This window comes from Coffea arabica, chromosome 1e (assembly GCF_036785885.1).
Source record: "Coffea arabica cultivar ET-39 chromosome 1e, Coffea Arabica ET-39 HiFi, whole genome shotgun sequence".
In the NCBI taxonomy this organism is placed as follows: Eukaryota; Viridiplantae; Streptophyta; class Magnoliopsida; order Gentianales; family Rubiaceae; genus Coffea; species Coffea arabica.
This window is the reverse complement of record NC_092311.1, coordinates 47,880,650-47,893,433: the sequence shown is the minus strand read 5'-3', so window position 1 is coordinate 47,893,433 and position 12,784 is coordinate 47,880,650. Positions and strand designations below refer to the sequence as shown.

Genomic DNA, 12,784 nt, shown 5'->3' with positions numbered 1-12,784 from the left:
GGGAGTCCTTCATTGGGTTAAGTACTCAAGTGTGCTACCTATACAAAGTCGGAGCCAAAAAAAAAAAAAAAACCAGTATCATTCAATGTTGGCGTCGCCCAGATTCGAACTGGAGACCTTCAGTGTGTTAGACTGACGTGATAACCAACTACACCACGACACCCTGTCGGTGAAAAACCGTGGCATGCAAGGTCAACTCAATAGAAGGGAGTTCTTCATTGGCTTCAATGTACTACCATACAAAGTCGGAGCCAAAAAAGATAAAAAGCCAAAATCAATCGATTTTGGCGTCGCCCAGACTCGAACTGGAGACCTTCAGTGTGTTAGACTGACGTGATAACCAACTACACCACGACACCCAGTCGGCCAAATTTGAACCTATTGATTATTTATCCGTAATCTCTTCATATAAGTTTGATCCACTCTGACTAAAGTCGGCTGACTTCCGCGATGTTGACTTCGATCTGGCTCTCTACTTCTTCCTAGAGCTGTGCATCTTTTGAGCCCCATCCCCCACCCCGGCCCTTTTCCTCTCTCTCTTCGACCCCATATTTCCCACGGCGTCTCTATCTCTCTCCCTCTCGTCTCCGTCCTAGGGTATATTGAAGATGTCAGGCGCTGCACTTGACATGACACTTGACGATCTAATCAAGCAGAATAAAAAACCTAGTGGTGGAGGTGGCGGCCGCGGCCGCGGCCGTGGCTCCGGTCCCGGTCCCTCCCGTCGATTTAATAACCGTGCCGCCAATCGAACCACTCCTTACGGCGCTCCTAAGGTTAGATCCGATCTCTGTTTGTAATTTGCTCTCTATCTGGTTATTTACTGTTCAAAAGCTAATTTTTTGGTTGTTTAGGCGCCTGACTCGGTGTGGACGCACGACATGTTTTCTTCGGATCAGGCTATGGCCTATGCCAGCCAACTCGGCGTCGGCGGCGGTGGCCGAGCGTCTGCGATTGAGACTGGAACCAAGCTGTATATTTCCAATCTAGATTACGGTGTCTCTAATGAGGATATCAAGGTAATATTCCTTTAATCTGCATATATTTTTTTCCTTTGATGATGCTACCACCCCCGGGGGGGGGCCGCATACACAAAGAAAGGATCTGAGATTCGGTTACCTAGCTCTATTAGGGTGGATTAGTTCAATATTGGTGTTGAATTCGTTGATTTTTTGTCTGGAATTTGGTGATTCGAGGCTTAAAATGCATAATTTTATGCAAACAAGCTCTTGTGCATATTCAATCACATATATGACAAAGAATACGATTTAAATTAATAACATTTCAAGCAGAATGAGTGTAATCTGTCCAGTTAGTTTTACTTATCCTGCATCGGAGTAGCTGGAACATCGTGTCTTGCTTGTTTTAAATGCATTCTGTATGCGCTGTACTTCCCAAATGAATATGTGGTAAATATGACAGCACGCACGGTATGCTGGTAGATTTTGGTCAAATTGTGAGGTACAAGATAGAGAATAGGTTGTAAGACTGGCTGAGGGAGTTTCGTTTCCTGCACTATGTTGTCCTTGATTCTATCTTCTGGCTTGTGCTTGAGTTATTTCATTGTGGTGTTCGTTATCCTTGTCAATTTTTTACTCAAGAGAAAAGGATATCTTTATTTCCTGCAGGAACTGTTTTCTGAGGTTGGTGACTTGAAAAGATCTACAATACATTATGACAGGAGTGGTAGATCAAAGGTATTTATCAAGTTTGCTAATGTGGTTTACTGGAGAACTCTTCTTGTGTTGCTGTGGTTTAGAAAGCTCTTTTCTCTAGGGAACAGCAGAAATAGTCTTCTCTCGTCGGCAAGATGCAGCAGCAGCTGTCAAGAGATACAATGGTGTTCAGCTTGATGGTAAACCAATGCAAATAGAGATCGTTGGAACAAATATTGTGACTCCTGCTGCTGGACCTCAATTTCCAGGTGGTGCTTTTGGTGACTCAAATGGAATCCCTAGAAGGTACTTGATGTGTTAATCGCAATTATTCTCATGGTTCCTTCTTCTTCTTCTTATTCTCATCATCATCATTACTATTATTATTATCATTACTATTACTATTATCATTACTATTGCTACTACTACTACTACTACTACTACTACTATATAGAACAAATTTAGTTTTGATTATGAAATTTATTCAATGTGGATGTGGATGAGAAATTTGTTGAATTTGTTCTTGTTCTTTAACCCTGCAAACATGATGTTTAGGACAGAAATTTTCAAGTTACTTTGTCATTGGATCTCAGGTTTTAGGTAAATTTTCTGTGACAACTAGTCAGTTTGAATTACACATGGATTTTGTAAATGGATAGCTAAAATGTCAAATTTGGCTCATGGCTAAGCTTGATGTGAAGGGAAAGGTGATGGTAGAAGTTTTCAATGAAAAAGGAAATCAATTGGCATTCAACAATATAGAATGGCTTCCCATAAATTTGGTGGGAAGTTGTTAATATGTTCATGAACTTTGTGGGGATGATTATCCTGAAGCATTGTTGTGTTCGTATATGTAAGTATAGAAATTTCTCTTCAAACCTGATTTTTGGTGTACATTTATACGAGGCTTACAGATGGTGAGTTTTGGCATGCATATATGACTCTTCAAGTCAATGTCCATTACACACTGTTTACATGGTCCTATGGTCCTTTGCTGTGTTGTTGTGTATAAGATTGTTTTTTTTTTTTGAAGTAACATAGTCAGTTGCTGCAGACAAGGTTGGTTTTGCTTCTGTTATTGGTGAATTTTTTTTTTTGTGCTGGTTGAGTTTGCTTGCTTGCTTTGTATTCTTTTCTGTGGAGAAACATACATTTGTTTAGCTGTTGGATGTTGTTACATTTTTTTATTCTTTTTTCCCCCCGTTAACAGTGGACAAGGCAGGGGTGGCTCCTTTGGAAGGCCACGAGGTGGAGGGGGACGTGGTCGTGGATTTGGGAGAGGTCGTGGACGAGGAAGAGGTCGTGGTGAGAAGATATCTGCAGAAGCTCTTGATGCTGAGTTAGAGAATTATCATAAAGAATCAATGGAAGACAATTAAGCAAAGGGATGTCTTCTAATTCCTTTTTGCCATAAACCTATTGTGGCCTTTGTGTACTAGTAGCCTTTTTTCTAGAGTGACAAGAAAGTAACTTGTAGGGAGATAGAACCCTTGGTTTGGGAGCTTGGCTTTTTAATTGTTCGTCCTCTCATTTGGATATGTTACTTGGGATGGAGATATATGTGTTGCGAACCTTTTGTTTTTCCATACTCAAAACTGGTTACATATTCAAGTAGTGGGGGATCAGGTGGCACTTGAACTTTATTTTCACATCAAGACAAAGCATTGCCTGGAAACAGAGGAGGGAAGTTCAGGCACTCTGAAGCCCTATCTTTGAAATGCTAGGATTGCTTTTGGAGTCATACATTGTCGGTTAGCAACTTCAAGGTAGTTTCCTAATTCTGTTTTTCTTCGATTATGTTTTGAGTTTTTATTTATTTATTTGAGATTCTGTCCTTAGTTTCCTGGGGATGTTTTCTTATAGAATGTCTGAGCAGTCTGCATGTTCCATGTCATGGTCCCTTGATTATTGCAGCACAATCATGTCTGTCTGATTATTTGTTAGGTAGTTTGACTTGGCTATGCTTATCAGTTAATGAAAATTTCTGATTAAGGACCTCTTGGTATGGGGAACATGAAAGCTGAAAGCAGTTTTGCTCAAATATTTGGCAAATTTTTGGGCAATATACTATGATCCTGATGCTCAAGCGTGGCAAGTTTAATTAACATCAGAAACTCAAACCGGTTCTTGGATTTTTTTTTTTGCAAAATTATGACAGAAGTTGGCAGTTTGGCTAACTTTGGTTACATTTGAATATTCCTAGATTTTTTGACTGGCAGATATGTAAGAGTGTGGACTGTAGATTTCCCTTTCTATGAAAAAGATTTGTCATTGTGGCATACTACCTTTGAGCTCAACGTACTGTATTTTACTTATGCTATATCTGGTTTAGCAGCTCAATGTAATGCTGATTGTTGGAACTGATGTGGGAGGGCCTCATTTTTTTTTGTTTGATCGAGGAAAAGATCACATTGGAATCATTGGTCAATATTCTGAAGTGTTGTTTGAGTTTGCTAAGGCCTTTGGTTCCCTTATTTGCTGGAGGTGGTTTAGATAACATGGTAGAATTCCTTTATCTTTCCAGTGGTATTCAATATAGCATATTCTGGTTGATCTGAAGGTATTATAGCAGAATAATGATCTTCTGGGGCTATTTGGTTTAGGAACTGCTTCAATCAATTCTTCTCTAGTTGTAGTGCTCTGCTGGATTGTTAGCATGCATGAATTTGTGATGCTGGCACATGGTACAGTATGGCAGTTGAGGTGTCACAGAAGATTCTAACTTGGATGACAATGTAACTTGGATGATAAATTTGGTTTTGGACTTGAATTACTCATTTAAAATCTAATAGAAGTTCTGGATTTGGCTCAACAACTATTGGCAGCTGGGTGACAGCTCTAGTGAGATTTACTGATTAGTTTTTCTTGCGTTGGCCTCCTGAATGGATCCGTTCTCTGCATAACGGGTGTTTTTGTGTTATTTCTCTTGATGCAAAGCTATCCTGCAAAAACTGAATGCCACAGAATTTTAGTGAAGACTAAATAAAATGTTGATCAGAGAAGATAAACTGTGCTTGGTATTGGGCTGTTTGTGCTTTGGGTCGCATGAAAAAGAGAGAGGGATGTCTCCTGCAGTTTCCTCCTTATGTAGCTTGTACACGGTGAGAATAAGGAAGATGTTTTTGTGCAGGATAAAGGTCCTATTTTTGAGCTCGGGGTGATGTAAATATTGCCGCCTTCTTACTTTTTTCGTGGAGCTTATTGTGTGGTTTGACTTCTTCTTTGGTATTTTCTTGCGAGGAACCTACATGTCTGCACGTAGGTATTGCATATCTAATGGATCTGAAACGAAAATTGCACGCTATAGCTGCCAGTGCAGGAAAACCTGACCTCTTGGTATTCTGTTTCTGGAGATGTAAATAAGTAGTTATGCATCTTTTGCCAGAGTTTAACCTGTATCTTCTATAGATGAAATAAATCTAGTGTTTTAGGTATGGTGCACCGCAGTGCAAAATATTATCTGCTATGGGAATTTAATTTATATAGCTCACTTTTATGAGAAGTTGAATTTACCATCTTTAATAGGTTTGCGGACTTTTCTCTGGATTTCAGTGTCCTCAAACTGCATGCTTCCTTTGGTCGAAAAGGAAAGGTGATCCCTCTGTTGCTAGTGAATAGCCCTGGATGGGATATATTGACTTGAGCGGAACATTTTAACGACTCTCGCCCATACTCAAATGTTGGTATGCAAATGGTTAATTTGAACCAGATTCATGAGATTAGGCCTTTTGAACGGCTAGCAAGTATCGTTCCATTTAGATAGTGTGAGCGGTGTGGGGGGGGGGGGGGAGTGAGTTCGAACCAAATTCATGAGATTAGCTGATTGTTGCTCCAATTTGATCGTCAAGCAATTATTAAGAATATTTAAATGGTAAGGAAAGAAAAGATGCATTATATTTTTCTGAATTAAAGTCTTATTTGTATTTTCACCACAATTTCTATTAAACACACGAACAAGAATATGGTCATTCGTACGTTGATGATGTACAATGCACTAAATAACAAACATGGTACCCTTGGGCCTATTTGGTACGGGGGATGCAGAGCCAATACTTATAACCAGCCACATATGAGGAAACGGATGTGCTCTGGGTCTATATGCAAAAGGTTTTAACTACTATAATAAGGGGAAAAGGCTTTTTTTTTTTTTTTTTTTGGTGTTTTGGGGGGGGGGTTTGTTGGGGGGTGGGATTGGGGAAGGGGACAGTTAAATGATAAACGGAAAAAGACAAGCTCTGTGTACAAAATGGAATTTCAGTTTTGCAAACTAAGACAGGATGCAGAAGCCCGCTAATTCTCCTGGAGCAGAAACGTACATAATCCAAGAATGAGGAAATAGTTATGGAAGTATTTGCTGACAAAAATAAAGCGCAATTCCAAACTAGTCACAAATGAATAACTTACAGGAGATTGCAAAAAACTGCTGTATACCTCTATTCTTGGTTTTCTTTATTCAGCTTATCCCAACTAGAAAATATCAACCGCAGAAGAGAGTAAAATATGCCTTGTACGCATGAAACGATAAAATTCCAACAAGAGGAGGGCCAATAACATGGATACAATAACCGGAAAAACAGGCTTATGAGATGCCGAAGATATCTGCCCACCTGAAAAAGAACATCATTCACCTGATAAGATACTTCAACCGGAAGGGCATCAACAATTTAAGATCAAATGCTCGTAACTGAATGAAAAAAAAATTTTCAACAACTGCCTTTCCTTTATATGAACACTAGGATAAAAACTGTCTCGTCTATTTTACTCCTGAAAATTTCTTCTTCTTCTTCTGTCGTTTTGAACAAAAGAACTATGCTTGCAAAGACCTGCTATCAGTCTTAGAATTGCAACGGCATGAAGATATTGAGCTAATGACAGTAGCAGTACCTGCAACCATGACTACACACGCTTGCTCTTTTCTCCCTTTCCCCAACAGCTAGCCACCCAAAAGGCCCACAACCCACACAGGAGATTCATCATTCGGCAAAATCAAGGATGAGTGACAACTTGAGCTTTTATTTTCTAGTAAACCAATATAAATCTTCAGATTTTGTCTTCTCTCCAGTTATTCTAATTAAACTTAAAAAGTTATTATTTATCCGAGAGTCACAGTCCCTCCTACAGTACTTCGGATCAGAACCCTCAAGTAACAGCAAAAGAAGATGACTTAAGCCTAAGCGGATAATTAAACGAGAACTTTCAGTACCACGCAAGTGAACATGATAAAATGTGCAGCCTGACGAGGGAAGGGAGCAGAGGCACAACTAAAATTCACCATTGTCACAAAGCTAATAGAATAAATTATTTCTATGAACTAACTTTCCAGGTTAGCTTCTCCATTTCTATGAAAAAATTCTCTCGTTCAGAATAATTTTCAGAATGGTAAAGTAGCCCTCAGAAATTATAGCTCAAAAAATTGTCATTTAGGGGAAATAAATTGCTAGGATACAACTGACATATCACAAAAAGTCCTTTACTAGAAGAAAAATGGAAAATAACCACCAAGCATGAAGACTGAAAAACTAGTTCTTGTTACCCCAGATTAAATATAATAACAATACTTACAGGGAAAAGCACATCTAAGGCATCCCAAGCTGCATGACGAACGGCTCTAGTTGGATATGTTGGACCACCAGGAGAAGTGAAGCTATACAAGCAGGTCTTCAACCTTGTACTTGTTGTCATTCTTAGTTCTAGACCTACACAAGTCCTAAAAGATTACTGCAAAGCCAAAGCAAATAGATAAACCTTGTGCACTCGTATTTGGCTATGCGTACCCTGGAGAACCTTAATCTGGGAAAGATAATGTAGCAGTGCCGGCTCAACCTTCAATTTAAGAAGCTGAAACAAAAGCAGATAACAGGTGAGACTTTTTACTTTGAGCAACACGAGGGCTGCAAGTTGCCAGGAGGGGTAGACAAAGACAACATCATCCCTTACCAGATCAGCTATTTCAGTGACAAAAACATCTGCTGGTCCACCAATTAAAAATGCATTTGGCATATCAGGAAATTGCTTTAAGAAGCTTTCTAGCTTTTCAGCTGCAAAAAGAGCATGTCAAACACTGGAGAAGTCAACCATCAAAACTTGAATGTGTACTCCAATAAAGACTACCTGCATTGTAGAAGAATATAAACCTTGAAAGGAGAAGAAATAGATCACGTTGGGCCTGACAAAAATGGAGGACCAATCAGCATTGAGATAACAAGGACAAATTAAGTTCAACGACCCCTATAGGTGAAGTAACTCTTTCATGTGCATAATGTGTATAAAATAACAAAGCAGGTCATGTGGGCAAGAGTAACAGACCTGTAAGGGGATCTTCTTCAACCGCTCAGGAACAAGTGCAACATCCTCCAGAAGATACTGCAATAGATAATTTTACAAGCATAAGAATGTCTTTCTGCCAACTTAATTGCTGAATAGAATTTGTGATTTATCTCGCAAAAGCAACTGACCCAAAAGAGACTTTGAAAACGCCTGGTGTTTGATTGGATGTCAATCCTGCAAGAAACAAGCATCTTTTTGATTAATTTCTTTCTCTTCCTTTCTCTCCCAACTTAAAATCGGATAAGCAAGTACGAAATGTATGAAAAAAGAACTCTACTTGCATACAGAAAGGCACAAAATATAGCAGCATAAGTAACTGGCCACATCTATAAAAATTCTAATACAAATCTAAAGCCTGGCTGTAATTGACATTGGATGACATAAGTCCATTCTTGCATAATGACAGAAAATCTGAGTTCATATTAGGTTATTGTTACGCCTGAATATATTGTGCAAACTAGGAAGAACAAGCCTTCTATGGAACTGATCTTAATTGCTTAAGGCTTCAGAATTGCTTTTACTTTGCCTAATTTTAGTTGTTTAAATAACAATAATAGATTAAGCACATGAAAAAGAGCTATATTAAACTATAGTGGTTGTTCCATCCCTATAACACAACGAAAGCTACTGATCACCACAACCAACCTGTATGTAAGATGCTACTGACAGTTTAAAATCATACCAGAAGACATTTGTTGCACCCTGAACAAGAGCAGATGAGTAACGAAGAAGAGTTTCAGGATTCTCAAGTTGAACCTCAAATAGCTGCAGAGCAGAGCTCATAAAAGTCAGAGACACTTCATATCCAAATAACAGGGGAAAGCCATAAAACAAAAGGATATAACACAACAGAAGTTTACTTACCCACTTGTGGAACAAAAGGGTAAAAATATTAGATGCAAATGACTGGCTCCAAAGTTGAACAATCAAATCTAAAATTGGCTTCCCATTTTGAGGCATGCAAACAAAATAATCAGCCAAGACATTGTAAAAGCATATAGGGCCTTCGGTATAGTCTTCTGCTACTGAACTTACATCTTCCCTCCTGAAAATGATATCTGTTTCATTTTTGAACAAAATATTAAGAACATAAATGAATTACAAATGCAACACAAGTTAAGCACTAAGCATCGAAGCTAAGTTACCAATCTGGACTGAATATTAACAAAAATTATAAATGGGAGAAACATTGTAAAGGCTCCAAAGTCTTAAAGAAAGTCCCAGTTTATTCATTAAAGTCTAGATTTAGTCGTCTGAGTACCTGAAGCTCCCTGCATAAGTTAGAACTGTAAAAAGTTTCTAATCAAAAAACAATAACCCAAACAGGCAGACAGAATGATGGGGAGATATGTTGATAGAGGCATCTCTCTCTCTCTCAAAAGCAGAGGGAGGGCAAGGGAGGAAGCAAAAGAAATGGCGGAAAGGGAGAAGAAAGGAGTAAAAATAATAACGAAAACAAATAACTGACCATATTAATGGAAACAAATAAACTGACCAAGCAAAATTTTCTAAATGAGGCATCAAATTAACAAATTACAAAAAGGACAGATTAGGTTTACCCACACCCTCAAAGATGAAATGATGGACTAGATCATTGACATGAAAGGTCCAAACTAGATAGCATTTTGTATGCAACAAATTTCGCAGGTATCAGTGGCATATCGCAATATCTAACTTGGGATGAATTTTGATGAGAACCTAATGTATAGACAAGTGGTACATTTACATTATATTAAAATTCTATAACCTAGGCATTATCTAATCCATTTGTGTATATCTTGGGATGACAATCAGAACTCAGCAAGAAACGACTTGAAATGCAAAACATTGTCATTCAGCCATCGTAATTGGTTGCTTGTGGTTTTCACTAAAATCTCTTAAGCTACCCCTAATTCTATATACATATGAAGATGAGAATTTACAAACACTCAGGAACATCAGGTGGTTCATTAAATTCTTCTTACACAGTAGGGTAACTGTATGACAAAAAATCATGTTCACCATCAAATTGTTTATTGTCACCATGGCCCATCAAATACGTCCAAACAGAAGAGTTAAAGATCTCAGTCATGATTGAAATGAACTTAAAATGAAGGCAGACAAAAATATAGCCACAGAATCATTTAAAAATTTTCAGGCCATGACTCATAAAACGAAAGAAGAAACAATGCATAATGCCTGACCTTTTTGCTTAATGCTTCGATACAAGATCATTTATACCAATTATTGGAAAGAAAATAAAACATAAGAGGATAGATTTATCAGCATAAAACCGAGGAAAAAAAAGAATATAAAGTAAAAGTCTCAAAGTCCCAGTATGGGAAGAACTTCTGAATTTCAGCATTCAATAACTAAAATCATCTGTACAATTTAGCCATCATCCTCATGAGCTTAGCAGCTATGTATACAACAGTAAATGCAAATAATACAAATACATCAATAGGAAATCTAGTATGCGCCATTAAAATTCAAATTCTTAGGGAAATCAACATAACTCGATCTCTATCCATTTACTACATATATTTATATTCATATCCTACTATCTAAAACAGCTGTTTAACACTAATGTTTATGAACGAATTATCTACATCGACAACTGAAACTTTAATTATTTCCTGTACTGAAATGCAGACAAGCAAACACGAACAGAAAAAAAAAAGTAATTCATTTGAATTTGCCACCAATACACACAGATAAATATGCTGTCATCTCTTATTCAAGCACAAAAAAAAGGAGTAAATAATTATTAATATTCTTTTGAAGTTACCTCTCGCTCGATCATCTACTTCTAAAGCTATATCCGCAAACAACTCCTGCAACAAATTCCGCCTTTGCGGTGCCGAAGCTAATGCCTATGCAAAAGTATCAAGGGAAAAAAATTTCGTAAATACAAGCAATCCTGAGAAGTTGATTTTTTTTTTTTTTAATAGGCGTTAGCTTTAGAAGTGTGTGTGTGTAATTATCCTTTTCCTTTAAAACAGTAATCAAATAAAAAACTAAACTGATATGCAACTTAACTATTTAGATATGTAAATTTATATGCACGTACTCGTTGGAGTTTCTTCTCGATTTCCTGAGTAAGAGCTCTGAGATAAGCGGAGCTTCCAGAAATCACCGCCTGTATCATTCTGATCGGACTTTTTCTCCGGTGGAAACGATCATTTGACACCAGAAAAAAAAACAAAAGGCACTCCAAAATGAAGCAAAAAGAAAAGGCCCTAATCTAATCTTGAAATCTGAATTATGCGAATTCGCAAGACAGAATGTTTCGTTTAGATTAATAAAACAAATACTACAAAATGTTTCGCTGCTAAGCTGAAGATTTACGGTGGAATTGACTATTCAAATCTGTAACTGACGTCGTTTTACCGGCAAATCATCGTTTTTGAAAAAAATGTTAACGTGTATAAAATCTTCTACTGTGTCTGCGCGAAGGTTACCCAAAGTTATAGCTTCTGAAAGAGAACTCGAGGCTTCGTTTGGGTTGCCAGACAAGACCAACTTTACTCACTCTCGATATACAAAGAAGACTAAAAGGTACTTCCAAATAAGGCCTTGTTGGGTTGAGTAGTTTCCAAAGCATAATTGGGGCATGTGTCGTGACTGAGAAGCGATGCTCAGTATCCCAATTGGAGACGGTCATGGGTGACGTGGGCTATTTGGGTCTCCTCCACGTGGGTTTCAAACAGTTCTACTTTATGTAGTAAAAATGAGGGATTTTGGATAAAGTTAACCGATTTAATTGATGGGCCCACCGCCCGCAGATGAGGTTCTCAGAGAACGCGTTTCCGTAAGGTTGGCTGGGTGGAAAAAAAGCAGAGAGCGGTGGGTGATGGGCTTGTGCTGGATGTGGATCCACCACTTATTCGTCTTTAGTGAGCAGGGGTGTCGGTTCCGTTATCTGTGGTGCTTCAATAAAAAATACACATTGAACTCAACAAACGGGTACAAAGTAGTAAAAATATTTCTGCGTTTGATTTCCGGAAAAATCTCCAGAAAAATACACATTCAGTCAGAACTTAAATGCTGCTATTAAACATTGAACACCCCCCCCCCCACAAAAAAAATATATAAATACATATCCCAAAATAAATTTAGGATTTTCATTCCCTAATGGAACCTCAACCTTTGATTCCCTTGTGGAATCTTATTTGTTGTACCATTTGACATTTTGACCCCATCTCTAAGCTTTGGCCAAAGTAGAGGAGACATGCTATAGAGAAATCATGCGACTCATTTGCTACGTGGTTCTCTCTTTTCTCTCATGAGTTACAACTTACACGCGGAGGAACAAAACATAACCACGAATGTTGTCCCATCCTAGCAGAAAACAACTGCTTCAAAAGTCATGAGCTAATTCTTGAAAATTTGTGTAAAGACGCACAAAAGATCAAAGAGCAAGACTCGCATAACTCCAGAAATTCCTGCCTTAATTCCATCAGTGAAACTTGTTCATATGTTTTCATGTACATATATTCTTTATATTTGTAACTTCTAAACATTGTTTTATGTGCAGTATACTGAAATCATGAAACTCCAATATCATCTCAGAGCTTACGGTGAAATAGCAGAAATACCCCCATTGGAAGTCAGCAGGCGATACAAGAGGATCAGGACTCAGGAGGCGCGCATCTAAGCATAAGGGATCGAAGGCAAGCACTTCTAAGGCATAATAAATGAAAGCAGCAATGCCAAAAAAGCATTGCAGCTTCTCAGCATGCTATGAACGAAAGATTTTTAAGACATAATACATCTCCTGGACCGATCAAACTTACTGTTGCATACATCTCTTACGTGGCCAA

General features: G+C 38.1%; 2 protein-coding genes and 2 non-coding genes across 8 annotated transcripts; 1 reads left to right on the top strand and 3 right to left on the bottom strand.

The window, feature by feature from the left end:
- Window positions 1-89: 89 nt before the first annotated feature.
- On the bottom strand, window positions 90-163 carry TRNAV-AAC (transfer RNA valine (anticodon AAC)). Its single transcript has one exon. It is a non-coding gene; the product is annotated as a tRNA-Val (tRNA).
- A 122-nt stretch (window positions 164-285) lies between these two features.
- Window positions 286-359, bottom strand: TRNAV-AAC (transfer RNA valine (anticodon AAC)). Its single transcript has one exon. It is a non-coding gene; the product is annotated as a tRNA-Val (tRNA).
- A 129-nt stretch (window positions 360-488) lies between these two features.
- Window positions 489-3,396, top strand: LOC113708949 (THO complex subunit 4A). The gene is made up of 5 exons (XM_027231698.2): window positions 489-776; window positions 855-1,019; window positions 1,629-1,697; window positions 1,777-1,961; window positions 2,866-3,396. Exons 1-5 carry the CDS (start codon window positions 609-611, stop codon window positions 3,032-3,034), a joined length of 756 nt encoding a protein of 251 aa, XP_027087499.1. The 5' UTR covers window positions 489-608; the 3' UTR covers window positions 3,035-3,396.
- Window positions 3,397-5,893: 2,497 nt separating this feature from the next.
- On the bottom strand, window positions 5,894-11,669 carry LOC113708932 (uncharacterized). 5 transcript variants are annotated; one of them, XM_072059767.1, is made up of 12 exons: window positions 11,032-11,654; window positions 10,750-10,834; window positions 8,847-9,040; window positions 8,665-8,747; window positions 8,111-8,156; window positions 7,962-8,018; window positions 7,767-7,821; window positions 7,593-7,693; window positions 7,430-7,493; window positions 7,218-7,351; window positions 6,087-6,262; window positions 5,894-5,954 (listed from the first exon to the last, which is right to left on the bottom strand). In XM_072059767.1, the coding sequence occupies exons 1-11, from the start codon at window positions 11,107-11,109 to the stop codon at window positions 6,089-6,091; spliced, it is 1,071 nt and encodes a 356-aa protein (XP_071915868.1). In that variant the 5' UTR covers window positions 11,110-11,654; the 3' UTR covers window positions 5,894-5,954; window positions 6,087-6,088. The 5 variants fall into 5 exon arrangements, 4 of the variants coding, with proteins under 4 accessions (XP_071915868.1, XP_071915866.1, XP_027087480.1 ...); XM_072059765.1 differs by having other exon boundaries at window positions 6,060-6,262; window positions 11,032-11,648; XR_011818446.1 differs by lacking the exon at window positions 5,894-5,954 and adding an exon at window positions 6,540-6,674 and having other exon boundaries at window positions 6,066-6,262; window positions 11,032-11,669.
- Window positions 11,670-12,784: the final 1,115 nt, after the last annotated feature.